Here is a 27,679-nt window from a genome sequence, read left to right as displayed (position 1 = left end):
AGCTTGGATTGTTAGGAACAGATGGCATCATGGCGCTGGAAGGTTGGACTTTGGACCAAACTTCCAGGAGGACCAGCAGTGAGTACCCTTCTTCCTGTTGGCTTTGTGCACGGAGCTCCCGTGCCCTGAGCACAGGGCGCTCCAGATGCTCCCACTTGGCAAGTCCTTGAACTCGGGGATGGCTCTGAAGCTAGGGAGAGAGATCACAGTTTTGGTTGGGTCCTGCACAAGCCTGTCAGCTTTTTAGCCAAGATCTCCTTGTTGTCAGAGACCAGTGATCGGTCCTGGTGTATTAACAGCTGGATCCCGGGGTCTGTGTGGTGGAGTTGGGCTGCCCGCCTGACTCCTTTCAGAGCACCTTCTCTGCAATCGCTCATGGCTTGTAGTGCTGGGTGCGGTCTCGCACCTGCTCAGGTGGGACAGTCAGGGATGTCAGCTTTGTGGGTGGGACAGCCCCTCGGCCCCCATCTGTCAGCTGCTATCACCTGGTGAGGTAGGCATGAAGGATATGTACGGACTGTGTGCTTGTGATATGCCAGATAGGCTTTCTGTTCATTATCTGAGTTCTTCCTCCAAGGTGCTCGAGTGAGGCTTGGGGATTCCACAGTCCCGAATGGTGTAAGGGGGTGTTGTTATGCCCTTTCTGTAGATAAGGGAACTGAGCTTAAAGAGGTGCTGTGCTAGCAAGGGGCAGAGCTAGGACTTGAACTGAAGTTGTTCAGCTGCAAAACCCACACTATGTTGTGTTGCAAGCTCACATACCTGCTGAGGCCAGGCAGGTGCTGTGCGTGCATGAAGCCAAAGGAGGAAGGAAGCTGGATTTCATGCTGCAGCCAGTGCTGGCCCTGCAGGAGAGTAGACCAGTATTGGTTGCTCTTCTGACTGCTCCCAGAAAGCCAGAAATCCTGGCTTTCAAGTGAAATCTCTCGATTTCCTAAGACAAACTCGGATTTCTTAAAAAGCATAACCACATTCATCAGGGATTGGGGTTGCAGCCTGCAGGCCCTGGGCTGGTGGCCTTTGCTGTATTCTCTGTTGTCTCCCTGAGCCCCCCTTCCCCCTCATCCCGGAAGGAGAAGGATCAGAGTTCATTGCTGAAAGAGATCTTGGAAGATTTATCTGAGCCAACCCTTAGCCATTTATGATCCTGTTTCACCAGAAAGATAGGGAGGTGTAGAAAGGGAAGGAACTGTGAAATCTGCATTTGAGAGCCCATGCTCATGGGCCAGAGCAGTTCGGGCCTTGCCTACTAGATCCTGGGGTGCCTGTTTCCCACCTCTAGAGGCCACTGGCACTTCTTGTTGTCTGCTATTCCACGCTGAGCTGCCCATGGCACCAAGGGTGGCATGTCCCCTGAGATCTTCCCTCAGAGGACCTGGATACCAGGGGAGAGTGCTGTGGCCACTCTGTGCCTGGGTTTTAAGATTTAAATCTTTTTTTTTTTTTTTTTAAGATCTTAAAAATTATTTTATTTATTTGTTCAACAGAGATAGAGACAGCCAGTGAGAGAGGGAACACAAGCGGGGGGAGTGGGAGAGGAAGAAGCAGGCTTCCAGCGGAGGAGCCTGATGTGGGGCTGGATCCCAGAACGCCGGGATCACGCCCTGAGCCGAAGGCAGACGCTTAACCGCTGTGCCACCCAGGCGCCCCCTGGGCTTTAAGATTTGTCCCTGTCACCTGGAAGCTGGAGTTATGGTTCATAGTCTGTGACGTTTGACCCCTCTCGTCTCTCTTCCTACTTCAACCAAGTTTGGAGTAAGAACGTGGAATGGGGTCAGGTGCCCCATTTGCTTGCAGGCCCCCCCCCCATGGAGGAAGACACCGCAGTCTGGGGCACAACAGGGTAGGGTGGGTGGGGACCGAGGCTTCCACTTTTGAAAAGGAGAAACAGTGGTGTGAGAGAGGGCAGTGAGAGGGTGGTGTTTGATCGCTCGCTGACTTGCTTGGTGACCACTTCCTTTCTGGTTATGGCGGTAGACAGGAGGAAAGGCAACAGCCTTCACTGGCAGGCTTGTTTAGATCAGAGGTTGTCAGGTCAACCATGAGGTTTCCAGACACTTGTTGGGGTGCAGAAGCACAGGATTTCTCACCAGGCCCATCCTTGGGAGGTTTAGACCAGGAGTGTCCAGGGCAGCGGTAACCCCTGGTGCATGGCACACCACGAGGCTCAGAGCAGGTGCTGCGAGTGAGGGACGATGGGGTTTGATGCTCCTGGGTCATGCTGGCCTGCCCCCCGCCTGCCCCAGGTGGCCTTCCCTTTGTCCCCTCAGAGTGAACAAGCATTCCCTGGCAACCCTGTAGAGCCTAACGTCCAGTGGAGTGAATGATACAAATGGTCTACCTGAGCAGTCACCCACATCTTCCCCTCAGAGCGTTGTTTCTATTAGAAGACATTCCCTATGGTTCAGATCCAACGTCCAAGCAAACTTCTGGAATATTCTGTGTTTGTACATTGGAGACTTCCTGTGTGATGTTTTGGGCATTATGGCCGGGCACTGCTGTTGCCATCTATCCTGACTGTGCTGGGTTGGATTCCCAGGGCCTCAGAGTGTCTCCTGCAATAAATTCCAAATCAGCACTGAGGTGGGTCCCTGCCCCTCCTCCCCATCAACCTGCTGGTGTAACCAGCTGGGCCTGGTGGAGGGAGGCCAGCCACGCTAAGTCAGGCTGGAGCCCTGGGACCCTCTCTGCCGCATGAGCCCCAGGGCACAGAGTCTTGGTGTCCACTTGGTTGTTGTCTCAGCTCTGGGGTTGGAGGGCTTCTTGCAGGCAGACTGCAGGGGCTTACTTTGGTTCTGTTCCCACCCTGTCCTACTCCTCTGCACCTTCGTGGCCCTACATGTGAGCTCTGCCAGTGAGGCCGACAGCCCAGAGGTCTCCCTGGACGCTTTTTGTTTCTGGAAAGTCCATCTTTCCCGCCTTCTTTTCTGTTGTGGTTTCCCAGTGTGACTCTGGTTAGCCAAAGCTGGGAGGACTGTGGCTGCATCTGCTCCCTCCCTGTCCAGGATGAGGCTGATTTCCTAATGTGGAGAGTTGGCAAGGAGCTGGGCTTCCAGAGAAGCTTGTCTTGCCCTCCTCAGGACAATGGCTGGAGGCATCCTTCCTTTGAAGATTAGTGACACCATCCCACCAAGGCACGCCACCTGCGAGTGTGGAGAGCTCTGGAGGGGCTAAGATAGGACTTAGGGCTTCTGTGGTTGTGAGGGGCTCTCCCTGGGCCATTTATCCTCTTATTTAGGACGTGCCAACCATCAGTTGTGACCCCAGCGGCCAAATAGCCTCTGGAGAGCTTTGTCTTGCCCAGAATGAAGCAGACGGCTTCCAAAATTTGTGAGACCACAAAGACTAGGGCTGGATGGCATGAACCCTCTAGGGAAGTGAAAGTGTCATTGGGGATCAGCTGGGGACCAGGGGGGCAGCTGGCTCTGTCTCTCTCTCTCCTATCTGCCCCTTCTTCTCAGAGCTCTTGACCATCTCAGAGAGTGGTTCCAACATTTGTTCCACCAGGACACACCCTACAGGTGACATTTAGGGCAGATGAGGCTCACATGCTGCCCATCCTTCTTCCTGAGGGCGCGCCTGGTACTCTGTGCACTTCCCAGCTCTTTCTCTTAAGAAAGCAGATCGAGGGGCTCTTGGGTGGCCCAGTCGGTTAAGTCTCTGCCTTTGGCTCAGATCCCATCTCGGGGTCCTGGGATCGAGCCCTGCATCTGGCTCCCTGCTAAGCGGGGAGCCTGCTTCTCCCTCTCCCTCTGTGATCCCCCTGCTTATGCTCTTTCTCGGTCTCTCTCTGTCAAATAAATAAATCTTAAAAAAAAAACAACAGATTGAAAATACGTGGGTGGTACTGACAGTCATGGAGTAGTCTTGAACCCACTTTAGTTTATTTTCTAAACTTAAAAGCAAATCAGTTGCAAATGTCAGTAGTTTATGAGGGTGAGCCGAGGAGGGCTGGGGAGCACCCCTCACAACTAAGAGCCAGCGTGAGAACTAGTGCGAGGCCGGCTCCTGACTTGGGCTTGTGTTTCCCTGGTGTGCTAGTGCATTCCACACCCTCTTGCCCCCAGTGGGAAGTGGGAACAGCATTTACAGACAGAGGAAGGAAGCTGGGGCCTGCCCCTTTTTTGCTGGGAAGAGTTAAGTGCCTGGGTAAGACATGGGGCTATCTGTTAAAGGAAGACCTGGGCAGCTCAGTCGATCAGGCGTCTGACTCTTGATTTCGGCTCAGGTTGTGATCTCTGGGTTATGGGATCAGCCCCACATGGGGCTCTGCGCTCAGCGCGGGGTCTGCTTGAGATTCTCTCTCTCTCTCTCTCCCCCTCTCCCTTTCTCTTCGCCCCTTCCCCCACTTGCATGCACTGTCTCTCTTTCTCTCAAATAGAATCTTTTTAAAAAAATATTTTTTATTTATTAGAAAAAATGGGGGGGGCAGAAGGTGAAGGAGACTCCCCACTGAGCAGGGAGCCTGATGTGGGGCTCGATCCCAGGACCCTGAGATCATGACCTGAGCTGAAGGCAGATGGTTCACTGACTGAGCCACCCAGGCGCCCCTCAAATAAGTAAAATCTTAAAGGAAGACCTGGGTTGACTTTGGGTTGCAGAGTCTACACCAGATGTCTGTCCATCCCTCAGTTGGCTGTTTAGCGAGTTCCGTGGAGCCCTGAGCAGCTGTCTCCTGATGATTCTTGTGCTGCCTTTGCCTGTTTCTGGTGGGGGCTGAGGAGCCGCTGATCTGCGTGTGCGCCCCAAACAAATGGCCCAGGCCCCTCCCTCTCATCCAGGTAAGAAGGCTGCCTGGCAGAGAGGACAGAGGTCAGGACTTGGGCCAGCCCCGTCTTGCATCATGCTACTCAGATCTGGCCGCGGTCAGTGCAGCCCGGGAGGGAAACACTCCGACGGGCGAGCCCAGCAGCTCCTTAGCCTAGACCGCTGCGCTCCAGCCTTCTCTGAGTTCTTGAGCTCTGAGGGCCACCCCCAGGGGCTCCGCAGCGGCTCAGGACCCTGCTTGACACTGCAGTGGGGGAAGAGCACGGGAGACCAAGAGCAAGGGCCCCGCGAGGAGGCAGCGGTGGAGCAGCACCCCGTGGCCAGCCTGTTTGGATTGCAAGAGGGACTCTTGAGACTGCTTCAGAAGCAGGGCAGTGGGGGCAGGCCGAACAAGGGATGGCTCCTCTCCTTCTGGGCTGTCATGGGAAGAACACGGATGAGCTCTTGGAGTCAGGCAGAGCTGCCCTCTGCGGGGACTCGCTTGCGTGTAGAGCGCGCTCACTGGACATCTCGGAGCCTCTTTGTCTTTATGTGTAAGATGGGGTTGTGTTGTGAGGCCAGTAGGGATTATTCCTCTCCCCCTCCTCCTGTCTGAGCTTCTTCCCGGCCCTGTGGCCCTGTCTTTGGGTTCCTTTGTGGCGCTCTGCTGGGTTTGGAGCCTTAGTGGCCAGAGCAGAGGCTGCTCTGTCCTGGGCTTGCTCCTCTGTCCTGGGCTTGCTCCTCTGGGAGTTCAGAGGCTGAGAGCTTCTGTGGAGCTTGGGCAGCTCCTTCTGTTGTCGCTATTCCAGGTTCAAAGCCACAGGGCTCTCAGACAGCTGTGACTTCCCGGCAGGCCGTAGAGCTGGCATTGGGCGGGGGGTGCTGGAGCCCTGCAGCTTCTCCCTTGCCTCTGTCCTTGCTAGGAGAGTGAGTCGGAGGCTTCTGGGCTCAGCTGATGTACTCTGAGGAGGACTTGGAATGAACCCCAGGCACGGAGGGGTGAGGTCAGTGGTTTGCTCAGCAAGGAGGCCTGAGTTAGGGACGGGCCTGTCATAGCTCCCAAGATTCCTGGCCGCTGTCCCTGGCTCCACCTCTGCCCCTCCCACCCTTAAGGGAGATGAAAACCAGAGATGTGGGTTTATCTACTGAGCGTGCCCTCTGTGTCACAGTGGGAGGGCAGAGGAGGTCCTCCCCAGCCACCACAGTGGCTTTCACATGCTTTGTCATTGATTCCTCACCGTGTGTTCTCTGAGTTATCTGAGTAGCTGAAGCCAGAGTGATCTGGTTAAATTGCCACCCAGGCTGGTGAGTGGTGGACTCGAACCATCTGCCTCGCTACTCTACTGGGTGAGGGGGGGCTTCTTTCCCCTCTGCCACACTGCCCAGCGGATTGGGATGCCAGAGCGTGTACAAAGAGCTATGTGACTGTCCCCACTCCCAATGCCACTAGAGCAGCCAAATTGTGGTATGGACAGGGGAGGCTTTATGTGTTGACAGTGGTGGCTTTGTGGTCCTGCTTAAAATTGTTCAAAGTCCCAAGTGCACGTGCGAAGAGTCTCTTTGAAGCCTCACTTTTTATCTTATAGCTCATTTGCATTTTTGCCTTTGGCTTCATATGGTAGCCTTGCTTGCTTTAGGGCAATGGTTTAAATTTCTTTCTCCTGAGTAAATTTGAGCCTCAGAATGTATTTATCCTGAGGTGGTTCCTGTGCCTCTGGCCTCCATGTGTCCCCTGAGGGGTAAGGATATCCTGGTAGAAGATGGGGGTAGGCATGTTTAGTGTGGTGCATATTGGCATACAGCTGGGGAAAGGGAAGAGGGGGCCATATTCTGAGAAGCTCAAGAGTGCCATCCCCGGGGCTTCTGATTTTATCCTGCAGGCAGGGAGGGCCATTCGTGGCTGAGCATTGTGTCCCCCCTTGCTTGGCACACATCTCCTTACTGCAGGAGAGGCTCACGATGGTATTTGTGCTGTGGATCTTTCGAGAGGGAAGTGAGTTCCTGCCCCAGGAACATAGGATGTGTGGTCTAGCGGGCAAGGCGACACACACCAAAAAGGGGATTCCAAGAAGTGTTCATACTGCTGGTGTCTGCTGAAAGGGTCAGAGTTGGGGAACCTGGGCAGGGGGCTGCAGGCAAGGCTGAGAAGGGGCTGAGCCTGGATTTGGATGCTGTCGAAGAAAAGAAAGGAAGCCAGTAATGAGAGAAGCACCCGGGAAGGAAGACTTAATGTGCCAGTGAAGTGTGGGAGCCGGGGAGGGCTGCAGCTCTTAGGGTTGCTGTCAGAAAACCCGAAAGGCAGGAGGGAGAGAGCTGAATTTGTTTGGGAAATACCCCAAGTGCCCGAGATGAGGAAGCATCAGCCCATTTTGTGGCCACCTTGAGCTGTGTTCATTGATCAGAACTTGACTGGCAAAGAGTGGGTAGCTATGGCTGTCAAATGCACAAACATTGTGAAGACCTCCGCTCATCCCTGCAACAGGCAAACTTTTGAACTTTCTGTTCGGGTCTCTATAGGGCAGATGACTCACTTCTGAGCCCCTCCTAACCTCTGGTGGTGATTAGCGGGGCTGAGAGGCCCAAGGAGCCGCCCTGCCCTGCAACAGAAACCCACGACTAGCCTCCAAGAGCCTGATTGCGGGAGTGGATTGGAGTGGGTGTGGCAGAGCTGAGAAAATTACCAGTACCTGAGCCTCCTGGATTTGAGGCTCATTTTGTACATAAATCCGTGTTGAAGGAACTGTGGGATGGGTCTGGAGTTGGGCCTTAGCCTGACCTTAAGAAGTGCTGTCTCTGGATGACCCTAAGAGGTGAATGAAATCTGACCAATGGAATGCGTCCACGGTGATTCTGGGACCTCTGGGGGAGGGCGGGGCCTACTGATCCCAGACAGAGGGATGCGTTACTGACAACAGAAAAGAGACTGCTGTCTGGCCAGCCTGGACCTGCTCCTGGGCCGGCAGGAGGTGTGAAGGGTAAATCTGGGCACCTCCTCCCGTTTGCTACTGCCTGGGGAAGCCTCAGTAGCAGCCAAGGGCCCGATCAGTATGGGGGGCCCCTGTGTGGGCACCTGGTGCACATGGGGCCTGGCGCCCTTGGGCTTCTGCCTGGAGCTCTGGGGAACTTCTGGAATGGCCTTTCTGCCTTTATTCTCTCCAGTCTCCGGTTACCTGTGCTCTGTGACCTTGGGCACAAGCCAGGTACCCAATAAAGGTGACCCAGCCAGCGCACTCATGTTGTGTCAGCCCCTGCAAGGAAGGGCTCCTCGGCAGACAGGAAACCACCCTCCCTGGCATGTGGGAAGCCCAGGGTAGAAATGCCACACCCAGAGGGCCACCTCCCAGCTTTCCGGGCAGCAGATTGGAAGACTCCGGCCTGCCCCCCTGGTTTTCCGTGTGTCACCCCCAGCCCACACTTCCTCTAGGGCTGAGACAGTAAAATGGCAGTTCCTGTTGAGTGAGGCATGAGTCAGCGAAGGAGAATGGTGGCTAAGTCTTCATAACCTCCAGGCACGGCTATGAAATATTTAAATGACACTACAGTATTGATTGTTTCTCATCCATCCCCTTAGGGAAAGTAGTTCCTGTCTGGGATTCAGATAATAGCAATGCCTTGGATTTAGACAAACTCCAAAGAGCCAGAGATGCTGTCTAAGTCTTACCTGAAATTGTGTTTTCTCCTCCCTAGAGTTTGCTCCCAGGAATGGGGACAGATTGGGTTCTGCCCATTTCACAGAGAAGATGACCCATGTGGGTTGTTCCACGTGCTGCTAGGCACCCAGCTACCTGGGCCTGGAATCCTTGCATCCTGGTTCCTACTCTGCACTGGCTTTTCTCTGCTCACTGCTCCCTCCCCATCTTCCTCCTTCTCCTCACAGACCCTGTCATTCTGGCTTCTGGGGAGAGGTATCAAGCAAGATCAACAAGGCCCCTGCTCTCCAGGGCTTAATTCTTGGAGAGGAGACAGGGAGAGAGACCGGACCCAAATTGGCAGGGAAGGCCCCTGCAGGAGATTGACCTCCTAGTCAGTGTCCAGGCCCTGTGGGTCCCTGGGCCTGGTGGGGGCAGAGCGGGTCTGGCCTAATTGTGGATTGGCCCTTACTGGTCACAGATCTGCCTTTCCTCCAACGACAGTTATCAGGATAAATATACCCAGCTCCCCATTCCTGGGGAGTTACTCACCGAATAAAAGTACCCCGCTGTAGATTAGATTACCTCTGCTCTGACTGCTCATGTGCTCAGGGCTGGGGGAAGGGGGACCCGCCTTCTTGTCCCGCTTCCTTCCTAATCTGGAAGAGTCTCAGCAAAGGGGCTGAGATGAGACCATCCCCGAGGAGCTGGTCCTGCTGTTTACATAGCTCCTTCCTTAGGAAGAGCCGAGCTGCTCACTGCTTGGATCCCTGAGCTTGGGCAGCTTCTCCTCTGACGCTTGAGGCCACCGGGCCTGAGCTGAAACTTCCCTTGCCCTGCCCAGAGTTCTGAATCCAGCAGGGTAGACAGGCCTAAGACCAGGCCTCTCTAGGACTTGTGGGAAGGGGGCCGAGCCGCTGCTGTCTCTCTGAGAGTCCGATCTCATATTAAATGGCAAGGATGGACAGCTGGCCCTGGACTGTGGGGAAGGCCCCTGTGCTATGGCAGCCCCTTGCCTCCTGTGCTGGAGCTCTCAGGGTGATGCTTGCCGCTCCTTCCTTCTGCTTGTCAGCTCCTAAGGAGACTGTGCCAGCCCCGGCCCTGGGGTGACGAAAGCTGAGTTAAGGCCCGCGGAAGGAAGGTGGGTGAGTGGAGTCTTGAAAAGATTGAGTTCTAACTGTGGGCTTTCCTGGGCCAGGCCTCAAGAATACAAGGCATTTTGAGGTGGGGTCTTCCTGAAGGCTGAAGGACCCCACCTCTTCTAGTTCAGCCCAGAGCCGCAGATGGAGGAGTGGGTGTGGAGACCCGGAGACCTGATGGGGAGTCTTCTCCAGAGTGGCTTTCTTTTCCCCAGAATGGTGCCCCTAACCACTGGTCCAGTATTGCAGCCTCCTTTGCCTCAGGACTGGGATAGGAAGGGGAGGCGCTTTCTCTTGCCCCTCCAGGGCTAACCATCTCTCTGGGAGCCAGCTTCCCCAGGCTAGCAGTTTACTGAGAGTGTGCTCTCTTCCAGGGACAGTGCTAAGCAAGCACCGTGTATCCGTTTTCTCATGATATTCCTTGCTCCCGTGAGTAAAATGGTGACATTCCCGTCAGGCAGACAGGAAAACTGAGGCACAAGAACCGTTAAGCAGCCTAGCTGAGCGGCTTGGCCGCTGAGCAGAGTCTGTGTGACTCAGAGTTCCCCCTGTGCAAGTTCTAACATCTAGTGTCTTTAGAGCCTGGGAGGAGAGAATGGAGTAGTCCTGGGTCCCTCCATCACCCACACCCCTGCCCCCAACTTGAGGGATCCTGGTGGATCGACCTTTATCTCTTGGCACCTGCCCAGCTCTGGTCTTGACAGTCTTTATCACACACTCAGGAGTGGCCAAGACTTGGGTAGGAGGAAGCCAGGCTTGTGAAAGAGTCTAACTTGTTTTTATACTTCATTGGGAGTGGAGGTGGAAGGGGTTCATTGCGTCTCTTTAACTTATTATAGGGTGTCATGTGTCAGTGGGTCAGCCTAGGTCCCCAGAACCGCAGTCTGGGGGACATGAGGAGGGCCAAGATGCCCCTGTCCTGCATCCCCAGGCTGGTTTGGGAATGTGAGGGGCGCAGCTGTGGCTTGCATCCTGGAATGCAGGCAGACCGGCCCTCTATCCCCTCCCTCCCTGGGCAGCCAGCCGGGACGTCTGCGTCTTAACCCCCTCAACCCCCTCACTCCCCTCGGGGCTGCAGCCCCCGAGGCTCCCGCCCCCGCCCCACCTCCCACCGCCTGCCTAGCCTGCTGGATTACGTTCGGCGGGTCATTGGGGCCCGGGAAAGGGCCTATTCGTCTCGGCCTGGCCGGGTGCGCCCCGCCCGCCCAGGCCGCCAGCCCCCCCTCCCCCAAGCGGCCTGCTGGCCCGAGGGCGCCCCCGATCTGAGCGGCTGCTTGGGCCCAGGCCCGGCTGTGGGGTGGGGACGGGGGCGCCCGCCGGCGCTGTGTCTGCAGAGGGGCGCGCGTCCCTGTGGGTCTCCGGAGCCTTGCGAGGCTGCGTCACTCTTCCGTCGTGCCTTCAAATGTTTGTGTGCCCCAGGCACGGGTGGGAGGTTTGCAGCCACCTCGTGTTCCTCTCGTAGCTGCTCCGTCCCTCCAGCTCACCGAGCTTTCTCGGGATTGAAACTTCCCCAGGGAGCCCATGGCCGGGGGCTCCCGGGTCTTCCCCGGCTCGAAAATTCCGTGGTTGCGCGAGTTTACCTTCGGTTACAGTGCCCGCCGCTGGGAGCCGACGGGCCAATAGCGCCCTCTGGCGGGAAGCAGCGGACGGGCCGCACCCCTTCCTCGCCAGGACAGAGCTGGGTGTCCTTTGCCCCTGGTGGGCTGGAGACTTTGCACCCAGCCTTCCATCCCCTCCCCCACCTATCTGGAGAGGAGAACCCCTCCCCCTGGCACACACATTGGATGGTCTCACCCAGAGACTTCCACTTTCCCTCTTGTGTGGGTGGAAGTGCGGGGACATGCATCAGCTGGCCCAGAGAGGCAAAAAGCCTGCACCCTCTAGGATAGTTTCTTCCAGAAAAGGGATGGGAAGCCCCAGGGAGAGCTTCCTTCCGCAGAGTGGCTTGGGTGGTCCCGGTGGCTCTGACTTGTCTGCAAGGTTTCAGGCTTGGACCCAGAAACTTAGTGCAGAAATGTTGAGGACCTTTAGAGCTTTCCCTAGCTTGGAGGAAGGAGCGCCCCCCCCGCCCCCCCTTGCTTCCGGTACTGCCACTGTGTATCTGGAGTGTATCCTACAAACATTGGGAGGGGGACAGTGTCCATTCTTCTTTGGGGTCTGTGTAGACGGACTCTGATCCTGGCTGTCGGGTATTTAGAGCTAGGTACTAGGCAGTAGGTGTAGCTGAAAACTGGAGGGCCCACCCATGGGGTGCTGCTTGTAAGTGGACTCCTGTGAGCAGTCTTCCCTCTGCTGCCTCTGTTGACTCAAGCAGGGGAGGAGTTTGCTGAGCTTGCAAGGAGACTTTGGCCCGTAACCATTTTGCAGGCTTTGGGGACATAGTGGCCTTCTGCACCCATAGGAATCCAAAGTAGAGGCCAGAGGCCTCCTTGGCTGCCTCCTATATTCCTGGCTCCCTTCCCTGAGGCATTTGTGGGGGGGCTTTGGGGAGACAGTGGCACCAAGTCCTGTGCAGTCACTGAGCAATGACTAAGGGTGCAGGGAGAGAAGGAAGCTACACCAGAGGCCCCCTGGCTCATGCCTGTGCTCTCTCCCACTCAGGCAGACACACGTTTGATGTGCTTTTCCCCTAGCGTCCACACACGCTTCACTCTGAATATTACTTTATTACTTCGCTGTTCTCACGAGGATTGCCCTTGTCACATCTTACCCAGATTCTACCCATAGAAGATGGTACTTTGCATTCAACTTGACCTCCTTGGAGGAAGGCGTTTTTCAGAATTTCACAAAATGAGTAAGATCTGGCGTTTGCGGCTTCCCATGTACTGAAGCATCTGCTATTCCGTGTAGACCTCACACCAATACCGTGAGGTGGCAATTACGAACCCCACCTTGCCGGGACAGCTGAGGCTCGGGGAAGCAAAAGGATTGGCTGTGTGGCCGCAGAGAGTCGATAGAGGAGCTAGGACTTGAACTCCTGGGATCTTTTGTTTCTGTCTCCCTAAGACGGCTCCTTCTGACCAACAGATGTATTGGTGTTTAAAAGACCCCAGTGAAATTGTAAACCGGACGAGTCTGGGGGAGGGGGAGGGGATTGGAGGCAGAGGGCAGCGGAGGCCCTCAGTGGGAGGGTCTGGTGGGAGAGGTTAACCATTAGTCTTCTGAGTATTTGGAGCCTGAGGGACCTGAGTTCAGATCCGGCCTGTGTCCCGTCCGCCAGCATTGGCAGCATGGGCACGTGACTCTGCCTCTCTGTGCCTCACTTGTACCCTCTGTGCTAGTGTTGCTGTGAGGAGGAAGGGGAGGTACACAGGGGTCAAGCTCTTGGTGGGCAGTCAAGCTTGGCAGCTGCTCCTGTTATTCCCACCAGGGCTGCACGTGCTGCCTGCTCTGGGGAGCCCTGTGGGGTTTTCTAGCCAGCTCTGCCTTTGGTGGAAAAGGGGAGACCCTGTCCGTGCTGAATTGGGCCCAGGGGAAGTGGGGTGCTGTGTGAAGCCAAGGCAGCAGGTGTGGCCGTTCAGAGGCCACTGAGATTGGCCCTGGACACGGGTTTCTTTTCTGTTATTACCTAGGCACACACTGACTGTGTCTAGTTCTGCTTTGCTAGAGACAGGAAGCCAGACTCTTCTAGAGGATCTGGAGGGGGAGGGGGCTGCGGGAGCTGACTTGCCTCGGAAGTCAGGAGACCCTTGTGCCGGACGTCAGGAGACCCTTGTGCTGGGCTGTTGGCCCCAAGGTCCTGGGCCTTGTGACAGGCTCCCCCTCTGAGCAGCTGGGTAGGAGCTGGGGGTAGGTGTGGCCAGCCTTGGGCGTGGGAGGGCAGGCAGGCTGCTGGGAGGTGTGGGCCCGCCTTGCTTCCTTCCCTCCACCGAGCAGGGGTGGGGTTGGGGACAGGGCCGTGAGGAAGGATCAGCCAGGGCCCCGACATTCAGGAAGTTGTACTGTTTAAATGTGGCATCATGTTGTGATCACAGCAGACTCTTGCACGCCAGATTGTTGGAGCTTGGGGCTACTGAAGAGCCAGACAGTCCTATCTCTAACTGGCTTTGTGATCTGGGCAGGTTCCACCACCTCTTGAAGCCCCTTTCCCCATCTGTAAAGGGAGGGTCAGAATTCCAGCTTTATCCAGTATCAGGATTCACGGAGAGACCCCATACACGCAGTGCCTAACGTGCTGCCTGTTACTAGTGATTGGCGGTAGACACAGCCATCGCATTCTCATAAATAATACCCTAAGGGCCAGGGACTGAGCATTCCTGACTCCCAGCAGGTCGGCAGGAAAGTGAGAGTGAGATCAAGTCCTTGAATATGGTAGGAATGAGGGTGTGGTGTTGGGGCCAGGCTCTCTGAGCTGTGGGGCTGTTGAAGGTCTCAGGAGGGGAGGATTGAAGTTGAGGGGCTGTCAGCAGTTCCTACTCCTGCCCCTCCAGATATTCCCTTGTCTGGAGACTGGGGAGATCCAGGGCCCCCCTGTTGGCTGCCCAGTGCCAGGGTAATGGAAGCTTGCACTCGATTCGGCTCCCTTCTGCTGTTAAAAGCAGAGTAGCGGGGACCTGGAGCCTCTGGGGCCAGGCTGCTTGCCAGGCTTCCGCAGAAACAGCCTACAGGGCAGTCCTGCCCCCTGCTCGGCTGAGGGGGTGGGGAACACCGCACCAGCCTCGACCCAGCCCCCACCTCCCCACGTACCTCACCCTGTAGCCCAGGGCCTCGGGAGGAGCACAGAGCCTGGGGTTTTGCTTCTACCTGGTCAGAAAGGCAGGTACCATACTCCAGGGACTGCTCCAGTTGGATGGGGGGAGGTTGCTGAGAAAGCCCAAGCTCCTGGAATTTAAGTGGGACCTGGCACTGGCTGGGCCCCTCCCTGTGACGTGGGGCCCCTCCCGCCCATTCTCTCCGCCTTGCCCTGTGGAGTCAGAGTGCCGAGTTCCAGGCAGGCATTTCTGACTTCCGGCCAGCCAGCTGCACAGCCCTGTCGGGAGGGAACGCAGGTGCCCGAGTGCCAGAGGTAGGAGAGCCCCAAGGGCTGCACAGGAGCCTCCACAGCACTTGCAGCCGTGGGCTGGGGAGAAGAGGTCAGTTTTAGAAGCTGGCTCTTAGCCAGGCTGGTCTGGGCTGATAGCTTCCTACCCTGGGGCCGGTTCTTTCTCCCAGGGGTGGGGCAGGTGCTCAGAAGTGATTAACTCTTGGGTGCAGCAGCCAGGGAGGGCACTGCCACTGGACAGTGTGTTCCCAGGATCCCTGGTTCCTACCAGCTCTCTTCGTGTTCTCTCTGCAGACGCCCTGCTGGCAGACTTGGAGTCCACCACCTCCCACATCTCCAAACGGCCCGTGTTCTTGTCCGAGGAGACCCCCTACTCATACCCAACTGGAAACCACACATACCAGGAGATTGCCGTGCCACCCCCTATCCCGCCGCCGCCGTCCAGTGAGGCCCTCAATGGCACGATCCTTGACCCCTTAGACCAGTGGCAGCCCAGTGCCTCCAGATTTATCCACCAGCAGGTAAGGTGGGGACAGGGGCGGGGAAAACAGGGAACCGAGTCTTTGGGGCAACACGAGCTTGTCTGGCAGCAGCCTGGGGAGCCAGGGGAGGAATGATCCGGGCGATGGGGAGATGGGCTGGGAAACGTCCAGGTCTCCCAGATACCACGTGAGGGGACACGTGACCAAGTGTTAATCACCTGTCTCCTGGCCGGAGTGTGGAAATTCCCTGGTGAGAGAGACTGTGAGCAGAAGCCTCCTGGGGGTGACTCGGGCTGTTCCTGTTCCTCCCCTTGGGGGAGGCTCTGAGCATTCTGTTCCCTGCAGCCTCAGTCCCCGTCACCCGTGTACGACTCTGGTGCCAAAACTTCCAGTGCCTCTGTCCCTCAGGACGGCGCAGGCCCTCCGTGTTCCCGAGCCGGTGAGGAAGAGCACGTCTACAGGTACTGACGCAGCCCTCCATGCGCTCCTTCCCCTCCTGCTTGGAAGGTCTGAGGCCAGGGGTCAGGCCTGGCAACGGCATGCAGAAGGCCCCAAGACCCCGAGGCTCCTGGCCAGCTCGTACTGCCTTGGGCTGGCCCGGTGGCCTTAGTGCTGCCGTCTCCATACAGTAGCAGGGTTGGGTTGTCACGTCACCCTGTATCGTTGAGGAACTGAGGCAAGACTTCCTTCTTCCCCTCTTCTCACCACATCCCTTCTCCACTCTCCCCTCTCTTGCTGGGGGAGACTTCACACCTGCTCCATCTTATCTCCTAGAGTTCTTGGGGGGGCTCTCAAAGCTGGGGGGCGCCTCTCACTATGGCCTCCCCTGTGCATCTCAGTTTTCCCAATAAGCAGAAGTCGGCTGAGCCTTCACCCACGGTGATGAGCTCCTCCCTGGGCAGCAACCTTTCTGAACTTGACCGCCTGCTGCTGGAACTGAACGCGGTGCAGCATAACCCCCCAGGCTTCCCTGCAGGTAGGACTGGCCCCCTGGCCCCCCTGGACCTACCTGCTGGCCTCTGGATCCCCGGAGGGATCAGGGCTGAGCAGCCTTTCTCTCTCGCTCTTCCAAGATGAGGCCAACTCGAGCCCCCCGCTGCCTGGGGCTCTGAGCCCCCACTATGGCATCCCGGAGAATAACAGCCCACTGGGGGGCAAAGCCGGGCCCCTGATGAAAGAGAAGCCCAAGCGGAATGGGGGCCGCGGGCTGGAGGATGTGCGGCCCAGCGTGGAGAGTCTCTTGGATGAACTGGAGAGCTCCGTGCCCAGCCCCGTGTGAGTATCACTGGGCTTTCCCGGGCAGGGGAGGTCTCGCCCAGACCGCGCTGTGCTCCAGTGTCTGTCCTCTTGGGTCAGTTGTCACCCATTCCCTTCTGAGGGCCTGTTGTTTGCCAGGCCCTGGACCAGGCACTGGGGGGTTTGTGGAAGCTCATGGACACCTTCCTTGCCTTCAGTGAGCCCCCACCCATCAGAAGAGGTGACATTGTGCACGCAGAGGGTGCCAGCAGCTTAGTGGCAGGGGTCGGAGCCACACTCCAAGGGTTCCTTACTAAGTGTTGTCTCTCAAGCCTTAGTTTTCCTGTCTATAAAATGGGATAAAGGGATATAGGATAATGGCAATAAGACCACCTACCTTGATGGGATGAGACCCCATAATGCATGTAAAGTATCTGGAATGGTTTCTGGCTCCGAGCACATAACACACACGGTTGGTGGTTCCTAAATGTTAGCCCTTCTTGGTGTTACTGTGTTGTTGGAACGACCTCACAGGTACATAGGGTGTTGTGGGAGTGGGTACATGTGGTGCTTGCGCTTGTTTAACAGGGAAGCTCGAACCCGGGCTAGGAGGGCCAGAAATGTCCTCCTGAGAAAGGGGCTGGTCGAGCTGCCCTCTTCTCCCATGCCAGCTCCCCTCCGCTCTGTCCCTGGGGCTGACTGCAGCCGCCCCCCCCCCAGAGAGATTGGGAGCCGGCGGGCTTCTCTGGAGTTGGGTGGGAGGACCCCAGTATGAGAGTTGAGATGTTGAGACCCTGGAGAGGAGAGGGCCACTCTGGGGGAACATGGAGCTGGCCTCCAGGGTCCCCGCTGATGCCGTGTCTGCCCTGCAGCCCTGCCATCACTGTGAACCAGGGCGAGATGAGCAGCCCTCAGCGAGTCACCTCCAGTCAGCAGCAGACACGTATCTCAGCCTCCTCTGCCACCAGGGAGCTGGACGAGCTGATGGCCTCCCTTTCGGATTTCAAGGTGCCCCGAGACCCCTCCTCTTCCCCGCCCCCTCATTCTTCTTCCCCTGTACCTCTGTGTGAGTAGCTGGAACTTGGGCGCTGAGCCCTGTCCTGAGCCAGGGCCCCTGTGGTGCTCGGGCCTCACCAGGATGCCCTCTGCCAGGAGGGTCAGACCAGGCTTCATGGGGACCAGGCTGCCTCACAGCCTGTGAAGGCAGAGAAGCACTTAGCAGGGACATTCCTTCCTCCTGGGTTGCTCCCAGCTCCCAGCCACCCAGGCGAGGGGATCAGGAGGCTGGGACAAAGGGCTCTGTGTTGATGGTTGCTCTTGGTGGGGGAGGGCATTCTCTGCTGGGCCGTGTGGGACTGGGATCCTGTGCCTGAGGTCATTTGCCCTGGAACCCCATCTCCCATGCCAGCTGTCTGTCCTCAACCCATCCCTTTTCTTTCTGCCTCTGGCTTCTGAATGCATAGGTATCTTTTACCAGCCTCCCTCCATCCTTCCCCCCACCCTCCACAGGCCCGAGTCCCCATAGGTTCTGTCTGTGGGAAACCTAACCCTTCAGGCTCCTGGGCCAGTCCTGCATGAGGCATCCCTTCCCCTCCCATCCCGGACCTCCCAGGCTTGCCAGACCCAATATGTTTTATTTAGAAGATGCAGTGCCTTGGTGGGGATTGATTCGGACTGATCTCTAGCAGTTGCTGACTTCACCCTTCCCCGTGGGTTTGCACGAGACCTTTGGGGCATGAAGTAGGGAATCTGAGAAGGGGAGCAAGCTGGCTGAGTGCTCTTGGCCCTGAGGGTACCTCCAAGAGTCCCTCCAGCTGGGGTTTCACAGTGGGGGATGGGAGCTGTGTGGGCTTCTGACCCTCACGTGCCAGTGGTTGTGGGTGGTGAGTGGCCACCATCAGAAACAAGTCCCTTGGACTTTGGTGTTGGCCCTGGGGAGCCCTGCACTACCACTCTTTAGGCTGTTTTTACCTTTTTTTTTTTTAAAGATTATTTATTTGAGAGAGAGAGTAGGAGCAGGTGGAGGGGCAGAGGAGGAGAGAGAGAGAGAATCTCAAGCGGACTTTCTGCTGACCGGGAGCCTGATGTGGGGCTCGATCCCAGGACCCTGAGATCATGACCTGATCTGAAATCAAGAGTCGGACGCTTTAACGACTGAGCCCCCCAGGTGCCCCCGTTTTTATCTTCTGAGACAGCTAGTGTCATAGTGTGCTGGTTCTAGCTGTGCCCCGAGATGAAGGTCTTGGGGGATGTAGGAAGGCTAGGATTGTCTGGGGGAGACGGCCAGGTGGAGAAGTTTGGAGGAAGCAGAGCAGCCGCCTGCGGCTGACTCTCCCTCAGTTGGTGCTTGGGCTGACCTTCCTGGTCACCGGTCCCCCCATGGTCCTCCCTCTGTAGCCTTTTCTCCCTTGTCTCTACTCTGACTGGGGCGGCCCCACAGGCATGGCTCAGGGGCAGCTTTCTGCTGCCTGGGTTTGACAGGGGCCAGGGTTGTGGAGCCCAGGAAAACCTTTTTGGGGTCTGGGTCTTTTTCGCAGGCCAGTCCCCATGCTTCAGCTTCTCAGCTACCTTGGTCTAGCCTTGGTCAGTGTAGTTGGTGGCTCTCAGAGCCCTCAGGCCAAGCCCACCCCTTGCAGAGAGCACCTCTCCTCACCTCTCCCATCTCTCTCTCCTCTCCTTTCTGCCTTTTGTCTTTCTCCTCTTCCAGACCAGCTCCTCTGCTGTGGCCTTGAGCTCCCCGGGGCTGCTGCCCAAACCAGCTCCATCCCCACACCATATACCTTCTCCTTCTCTTCCTCCTCCTGGGCCCTCTGTATTCTCGCCATCCACTACTAAGCTCTCCTCTGGAGGCCACGCTCCCACCCAGGAGGTCCCCTGTTTGGAGGACCCTGATAATGGGCGGGGCCTTCTACCTCCTGTGGCTCCCAGCTGGCTTGATTTGGCTGGCCTCCAGGTGACACCTGACACTCCCAGCTCAAGGTCTCCCTCTGTGGAGGGTTCTCTGGGGCCGTTTGGTGCAGAGAGTCAGGCTCAGGTTTGGAGAGACCTACCAAACCTTACAAATGAGCTTTCGAGGGTGCCCCCCTGCCACTTGCCACCCCGCCAAGCTGGGCACGCAGGTCCCCAGGAGCTTGGAGACCCCCACCGGCTGTTGGCCAACCCGTTGTACCCAGAGGACGCCATGGCTGCTGCTCGGGAGCAGCCATGGGCTTTGGAGGCGCTCAGGCCTGAGATCCCCCACAGAGCCACATCCAGCTTCCAGGAAGTAACTGAGCCAGCTGTTGTGGCCGTGGACCGTCAGGCTATCTTCCCAGATACCTGGAGTCTCACAAAGGAATGTGGACAGCGGAAGCAGAGGGCAAAGCCAGAGCCAGGGGAGCCGGAAAGCAGCCACCCGGCCCCAGTTGACGAGGAGCAGTTAGGCCAGAGACCCATGAGGGGAAGCCTGGTCAGGCCAACCCAGGGACCCGAGACCCCCGAGCGGCCAGAGGGTACCACCGAAGCTGCTGCCGAGGCCAAGAGGGAACAGCCGGAGCTTCCACCTGCCATGGTCATGGACACGCCCAACACCACTGAGAGGATTTCCACCTCTGGCCAGGCAGGCGCAAGCTCGCACGGCTGCTCGGCATGGCCCTCGGCGGGCCTGAGTGTGGGCCGCTCCCGGCTAACCGCATGTAGCCTCCCACTCTGTGCATGTCTGCTTGGGCAGCAAATCCCGAGATCGTGTGGTCTGTGACCCTGATGACCAGTATTCAGCAGTGGGCTCTGTGGGGCCAGTGGAGCCTGTGGGCCCTGGAAATTCTTTTAGTGGCAGTCCGCCTCTTGCTTGTTTTAAGGCTCTTTCCTCTAGATGGGCTACCCCAGACCTCCTGACATGATGTGTGCGAAATGGTTAAAAGCATGGGCTTTGGAACCAGATAGTACTGAATACAAACCGCGCTTCCAGTACTTGCTACCCTGTGTGACCTTGGGCAAACCCCCACCAGCCTCAGCTTTCTCATCTTTAAAACGGGGGTAATAGTAAGGGGGCCTGGCTGGCTCAGTCAGTAGAGCGTGCGACCCTTGGTCTTGGGGCCGTGAGTTCAGGTCCCATGTTGGGTGTGGAGCCTACTTAAAAAATAGAAAATGGGGGTTATAAATAGACCATCTCCCCTCATTGCTGTCCAAGGATTAAATGAGGTAATGCCTGTAAAGTGCCGAGAGCACAGCACGTGGTCCTCAATAAGCCATGGCTGACGTTACTGTTCTTATTTGCTTCTTGCTTGATTAAAATTTTATGTCCTTTCCAAAAAGAGACTAGAGCAACAACAAAAAAACCAAAACCACTACAAATCAGTAGGTTATAATATACACCAGGAAAAAAACTAATTAAAAGATTTACTGGCAGGAAGGGTCACATTTTTCTATTACAGATCAAAAAAACAAAGAGCCTTTGCCTTTTTAAGAATGTCCACTTACATCCTTTCAAATAATCTTGGAATAACCCCGTAAGGCAGCCAAGAAAATACTCTAACCCCATTTCAAGGATAGAGAAGCCGAGGCCCCTGGAAGTGAAGTCTTGCCCAAGGTCATTGCTGACTTGGAGGACAGCGCTGGGTGGAGGGAGTCTGCTCTGCCCCCCACCCCACCCCCGTCTCCACCTCACCTCAGCTTGGCTCTTCTCTGGCAGTTTCGTTCTTCCCTCTCCTGCCCGGGGCACCCGAGTGTGGACTGAGCAGCCTCTGCTGAGCCCAGAGTGGGACTGTGACAGCTTCCCCCTCCCCCCTCAGATCCGCTCTGTGATCAGGAGGAGCCGGGAGACGGGCCACGCACACCCCATGTCCCGGGAGCCCTCCCCTCGCCGCCGGCTGGACCCCGCCACCCTGAGCAGGACCCCATCCCAGGAGCGGCTCATCGCAGAGCTGCAGGGTCGGCTGGGCATCCAGCCGGAGGCAGAGGAGGCAACGGGGGCAGCGGGGGCCTCTGCCGAGGACTGGCTGACCGAGGGCATCGTCATCACTGTGCAGCCTCGTGGGAGGCGGGCTGGGGGGCAGCTGGTAGAGAAGGTAGCGAGGAGGTGCCCGGGGCTGGGCCAGGGCCAGGGCCAGGGTCAGGCCAGTAGGCATCCTGATTCTTGCCCAGGATGGCTGGAGGGGAGATGTGGTGTGTGAGGGAGGGTGGGGGAAGGGGTCCTGCAGCCTGTGGCCTGGTGAGACTGGCCTCACTCTTGGTGCCAGGGTGGGAAGGCCCAGGGGGAGCCTGGGGATGGCTCGTTCCCTGCTCCTCTGCTCTGCTTCATCTCTCTCCCTTCTTTCTTCTTCCCAGGTCGTCTTCCCTCCTGGCTCCCCTGTTCCCCTAAGAAGAACCTTCTCTGTTCTGGCTTCTTCTCCTCCTCCTCCTGTCCCTTTGCTCCAGCAGCACAAAGACGCCTCAGCCAGCAGCCCTTCTCCCTCACCCAGCCTACCCGCCCCCTCCTCCCTGGGGCCCTCCGCTCTTGCCCGAGGTTCCCCTGGGGTCCCGAGTGCTGCGGCAGGGCTTCAGGACGAGGGTGTGCAGGGCCCCACCCCTCCCCCTCCTGCACCCCACACTTGGAGGTCCGTGGGCTGCCAGACCGACGAGGACCCGCTCTTCCCCCCGATGCAGGCAGGCCTCCCTGTCCCCGTGCTCCCCGGGCTGTGTCCCCACTCTGCACACTTGCGGACACATACACACACACACACCCTCTGGCCCTCTGTCCACAAGTCAGGACAGTACCACAGTCCTTCCTTAGACTTTGCCTTGACCCTGGACCCTCTCTTAACCTGCTGTCTACGCTCCCAGCCCCTTGATGTCAACTGTCCTCTTTCTTCCCAGTGGGGCTTCTCTCTGCCTGCCCCTTCCCCATGTCCCTTGGTCCTGCCCCAGGCTCCTCTGAGGAAGCCATCCCCAGAAGGGAAACCAAACCTGGTCCTCCCCTCCAGCCCCCAGGCCAGGACCTGGAAGTCTTCTGTGCTCTCAGCCCCAGTTACCTTCTTTCCTTGTGTCCATGCCTTTTGTTGGCTCACCTTCTTCCCCTTCATCTCTCCCTGGGCCTCTGTCTGGGTCATTTTTTCTCTGGACTTCTCCTAATTCTGGTACTGCCAGTGGTGGTGGTGGGGTGGGATCCTCTTATCTCATCCTAGATACCCTTTTGTGAAATGGTCCGATCCGGAGGTCTCTCTTTCTTTCTTCCTTAATTAAAAACAATTTTCTTGTCCTCATTTCCTCCCCTATCCAAGATCCAGGGCCTGGAACAAATGGCGGATGGAGAAGCGTGGGCGGCCGGCTGGCCTCCGAACGACAGGCAGAGCAGTCCCGAAGGGCAGGACGAGGGAGGGGTCAGTGCCGAGGCTGGGGGCCTAGGGTCCTGCTTGCCTGTTTTCTGGGCCTTGGTCAGGCCAGTGGGGTGCCTTAAGCCCCTCTGACCACCAGGATGTCTTGTGGCTGCCACTCCCACCCTCTGGGCTCTGGGCCCTGGAGGGGGTTGTACTGCCTGCCTCCCTCAGCCCACCTGTCCAGGAGGGAGAAAAACCCCCGGTGCCGCGGTGCTGCGAGACCTCATCCCCAAGCTGGGAAGTCCTGATCACCTCTCTCCCTGTCTCCGCAGTTCATGGCCCAGGGGAAGACGGGGAGCAGCTCTCCCCCTGGGGGGCCCCTGAAGCCTGGGAGCCAGCTGGATAGTATGCTGGGGAGCCTGCAGTCTGACCTGAACAAACTGGGGGTCGCCACGGTTGCCAAAGGAGTCTGCGGGGCCTGCAAGAAGCCCATTGCCGGGCAGGTGATGAAGGTGGAGGTGGAGCAGGGGAGGGAGCCGCAGGTGGCCGGAGCTTGGCTCCTCCAGGGAGGCTGCTCTGTGGCAGGCCAGGGCCCTGAGCCACGTTCTGCCTCCTTCCCCAGGTCGTGACTGCCATGGGAAAGACGTGGCACCCGGAGCACTTCGTCTGCACCCATTGCCAAGAGGAGATCGGATCCCGGAACTTCTTCGAGCGGGATGGACAGCCCTACTGTGAAAAGGACTATCACAACCTCTTCTCTCCGCGCTGTTACTACTGCAACGGTCCCATCCTGGATGTGAGTCCCTGCAGCATGGCGGGAGGGCAGGTGGACTGCCCAGTTCTTCACTGTTGCTCCTGCCATCTGACGCTCAGAGAGGTCACTCATACACTCGAGCTCACACAGCTAGGAAATTGTGGGGCTGGGATTCGGACCCAGGCTGGATGCAGGGCCCCTCTACCTCCCTTCCACCTCCCATCCCAAATTACTTGCTGCCAACACTCCAGGGCTTAGGAGCCCTGCCCTGGTAACTGGAGTGGCGTGCTGGTTCTCTCCCTCTCCTGCTGTGTGATGTTAAGAGAAATGCTCAGTCTCTTGGAGCCTGTTTTCCACTTGCAAGATGGGAGTCGCAATAGAACCTATGACCTTAACTGCATGGGAAGATTCAGGAGAGAAAGTATGTCTGGCATGTCACATCCTTCCATAAATCGGAATTCCCAGTGGTAGTCAGAGCACAGTGAGCAGAGACCTGATCTCTGGCGGGGGCAGGCGGGGAAGGACAGTCCTGCCTGTGAGTCTGTGCTGCGGGATCTGTCCAGTGGGTCGGCACCTGGGCTCTGATCCCATACTTCACTCAAACAGAAAGTGGTGACAGCCCTTGACCGGACGTGGCACCCCGAGCACTTCTTCTGCGCCCAGTGTGGAGCCTTCTTTGGTCCCGAAGGTATGACTGGCAGACAGACCACCTCGCTGTCCCTCCCTGTTCCCCCCAGCGCTTGGGAGGCAGGGGCAGGAGACTTCGCTGCTGTTAGAGTCGGGATGGCTCCATCTCTAGAGGCCCTCACTCGGCCCCCCACACCCCTGCTTCTCAGGGTTCCATGAGAAAGACGGCAAGGCCTACTGCCGGAAGGATTACTTTGACATGTTCGCACCCAAGTGTGGCGGCTGTGCCCGGGCCATCCTGGAGAACTACATCTCGGCCCTCAACACTCTCTGGCATCCTGAATGCTTTGTGTGCCGGGTAAGGAGTCCCCTCATCTGGAGAGAGCTGGGAGAGAAGGTCCCCCCCCCTTTGTGCTGTCTGGATCTAACGTAGGGTTATTAAAGTGTTGAGCAGATAGGGGGTACAGTTCTTCAAGTCCATTGGGTCCTGGGCCAGGGATCAGAATGAGGCTGGGAGAGAAACCAAGAGGAAGGTAGACACATCCCCCAGCCTTGTCTTGTGCAGCGGCCCTGGAACTGGTCGTGCGCAGCAAAAGGGCATGTGAGAATGAAATGAGATAATGCAGTACCAGCTTCATTCTGGTGGTAATGGGAGTCCACAGACGTTAGGGATCCAACAAGAGCTCTCAGACCAGATAAGTTTGGGAAACACTGCTCACTGTAGGACTTCTCAGTGCCTTTAATACCCAAGTATGCAGGTTGGTTTCTGGGCACAGTGTTCCAGCCACCTGCCCAGGAGTCAGACCTCTGTTTGAATCCAGGCTGTGCAACTTAGTAGCTGCGTGACCTCAGGCAAGTTACTGAACTTCTAGGCCTCAGTGGCCTCTTCTGTTGGGAGAATCCAGTAATGTTTAGTGCAGCACTTCGCACATAGGGTGCTCAGCAAGTGGGAGGCATAAGCGTGACTGTCTTCTGCCCCTCCCGGGCAGTGGCTGTCTCAGCCTGAGCCCCAGCCTGAGTCCCCCTCCCCCGCCCTCCGCCCTGCCCCCTCTTCTGCCTTGCAGGAGTGCTTCACGCCCTTCGTCAACGGCAGCTTCTTCGAGCACGACGGGCAGCCCTACTGTGAGGTGCACTACCACGAGCGGCGAGGCTCACTCTGCTCCGGCTGCCAGAAGCCCATTACGGGCCGCTGCATCACCGCCATGGCCAAGAAGTTCCACCCGGAGCACTTCGTCTGTGCCTTCTGCCTCAAGCAGCTCAACAAGGGCACCTTCAAGGAGCAGAACGACAAGCCTTACTGTCAGAACTGCTTCCTCAAGCTCTTCTGCTAGGCGCCCTTCACGGCCCCCCTGCCCTGGCCCAGCCTCTCCAACTGCTACTGTGACCCAGAGGCCTTGCCCAGGGGTGAAGGGGCAAACTGAAACTGGAACCCATGTCCTCGGCTGGTGCAGGATGGCCAGAGGGCCTGCTCTCCTCTCCCCTGCCAGAGCCTCTGGGCCTTCCTCCTCCTGTAGCCTTCCCCCGGCTCCCCGGAGGTGGAGGCTGGAGGGCCCCGCCCTACGCCATGTGTGTCCCCATGAACCCGCCTGGCCAGGCCAGCACCCCACACTGGAGCCATCTCTTACTCATACTTCGGCAGTGGAGCTAGGGGGAATGGCAGGCAGGGTCAGATAGGGTCTTTTTTTATCCATCTCCCCCCATCCTGACCTAATTATCCTTGCCCTGAGTGTTTTGGGGGATACCGGCTCTCTTCAGACGATGCCAGCATAAATCCATCTATCCAAGGGCAGAGGTGTTCGAGGGGCCGTGGAAGGTTTCTTGCGCTCCTCCTGCGCTTCCAGTCTCCCCAGGCCTGGGCCACTGCCCCTCGACCCCCCATAACTGCTCTGGTTCTACTGAGAAAGGCCTCTCCAGCAATAATGTTTTATAGTCACTTCCTCCGTCTCTGGGACGGCGTGAGGTGGGGAGTTCCCCCCCATGCCTGGACACTGTACCGACTTTGATAGATTTCTACACTGAGGTTTGAATTCATATCATCTGAGTTGCTTTTACTTCTCTATACAAAATGATTTTGAAGAGATTTTAAAGATGTCCCCTTTTGTACTCCCCTCATCCATGCCACTGGTCCTGTTGGTGACAATGGCTGTGGTATGGGGTTTGCCTTGTACTGAGGGCTTGGGGTGGGGAAGCAATTTGTATTTTATTTTTTCTTCGCACAAGCAGGTGAACTGGGAGCAGCTCTATGACTCCCCTTCCTTAACTTCACAGCTCAACAGGACTGTTTTATAAACTGCTGTATTTTAAAACCCCTTCCTGGATACTACCTGGGCCAGCAAGCTCTTAACTGAAACTGGCCTCAGGGTGTCTTGCCCTTTGGGGCCTAGAATTCTGAACCTCATCCATCCTGTTCTTGGGGGAGAAGGGGGAACTACACTTTGGGGGTGCTGATTCCTGTCTGAGTAAGCCATCAGAAGCATTTGCTCCCCTGTGAACTTCTTGGCAACAAAGAGAACCCACTGAACATTCTTGGCCTCCTCACCGCTTCTCTGTGGCTCTTCTGCCTTCTCAGGAAAGCTGGTATTTGGCGTTGACCATTGGTCTTGTTGATTCCAGAGGGCCCACCATTTCCTCAAACTTCCTGCCCTCCCTGAAGGCTGGAGGTCTGGGGAATAGGACCCAGGTGGTTGCAAGCGGGCCTGATAGGACTCTGGGCAGAGAGACAGGATCCTGCTAACATAGTGGGAAGCCCCCAGAGCTCTGGCCCCCACGGATGAAACAGGAGCAGGCAGGCCTGGGGTTCTGGGTCAGCAGAAAGGGGCTCCCGTGGGGTCTAAAGTGAGGAAGATCCCGACCACTCCACTAGCCTCGTACCAGAGGCTGAGCATGCAGGGGTCTCCGAAGAGGTTCCCCTCCTTTGAGGCAGGACTGGGAGCAGCCCCGGTCTGAGGAGGTCAGCCAGGCCCCTCCAAAGGTCTGATGTCTCCACTTCCACCCATAGGCCTTATTGCTCTGTTTACAGTGACCTGCCCCAGGCCCCTCCCCTAGGGGGACTGGGGTTTCTGGGGTCCACCCTCTGGGTCAATGGTTATTTGATGATTTTATTCCTCTGTAAACTTCTAACCTGGCTTTTCCCCATGTCAATTCCTGTGATTTATGCCAATAAAGTTTGCCATTATTTTCACCCATGCCTAGTTCCTTTTCTTGGCTGTCTGAGGTAACAGCTTAGTACCAGAAGAGAGACAAAACCCTCCCCAAACTCATGGGGACCATATTGAAAGTAACTCAGTGATGTTCCCTTACTTGAGGCAGAAAGCCCCCGGGGATGGGATCCTTGCATGCGCTTTGCTCTTCCCTCAGCAGTTGGTGAGGAAAAGCAGGGGGAGCAGTGTTGTTGGGCCCTGTGTGGGTCAGGCCCTGCCCTAGTGCTTGGCTGTAGATTCACTGAGGGCATCCTCATGTGGGCCTGTGGGTGGCCTCACACTTATAGAACCAGAAAAGAGTTCAGAGAAGAGAACTGACATGCACAACACAGCCCTCTTAGTGAGCTCAGAGGCAGGATGTGAACCCACGGCTTGCCCCTGCCTGTGTTCCTGCTTTAACCAGATACCATCCCCCCCACGTGTTGGCGCCACACCTTGGGTGTGGAACCTTCCCAGCGGAAGCTGGCGAACTTAGAGTGGAGGATGGGTCTCTACTGCCCCCCAGTGATCATGTCCATATTTGCATGTTTTCTTGTCTGGGCCAGAACCCAGTCCTGGGCCCCAGGAACTTCCAGGATATAGCATTGTTCCCCTTTGAGATGCTTCACAATTT

General features: G+C 57.1%; 1 protein-coding gene across 5 annotated transcripts; it reads left to right on the top strand.

The window, feature by feature from the left end:
* Positions 1–14: 14 nt before the first annotated feature.
* Positions 15–27,051, top strand: PXN (paxillin). Of its 5 annotated transcripts, none has more exons than XM_019792798.2 (12): positions 15–78; positions 14,790–15,016; positions 15,323–15,438; positions 15,817–15,953; positions 16,051–16,252; positions 17,086–17,221; positions 22,450–22,548; positions 22,818–22,988; positions 23,108–23,281; positions 23,846–23,927; positions 24,076–24,224; positions 24,931–27,051. In XM_019792798.2, exons 1-12 carry the CDS (start codon positions 30–32, stop codon positions 25,195–25,197), a joined length of 1,809 nt encoding a protein of 602 aa, XP_019648357.1. In that variant the 5' UTR covers positions 15–29; the 3' UTR covers positions 25,198–27,051. The 5 variants fall into 5 exon arrangements, with proteins under 5 accessions (XP_019648357.1, XP_034494710.1, XP_034494707.1 ...); XM_034638819.1 differs by lacking the exon at positions 15–78 and adding an exon at positions 4,572–4,781; XM_034638816.1 differs by lacking the exon at positions 15–78 and adding an exon at positions 5,005–5,300.
* The last annotated feature ends 628 nt before the right edge of the window (positions 27,052–27,679 follow it).

This window comes from Ailuropoda melanoleuca, chromosome 12, assembly GCF_002007445.2.
Source record: "Ailuropoda melanoleuca isolate Jingjing chromosome 12, ASM200744v2, whole genome shotgun sequence".
NCBI lineage: Eukaryota > Metazoa > Chordata > Mammalia > Carnivora > Ursidae > Ailuropoda > Ailuropoda melanoleuca.
Note: the sequence above shows the minus strand (reverse complement) of the source record. Positions and strands in the feature narration are given on the sequence as shown.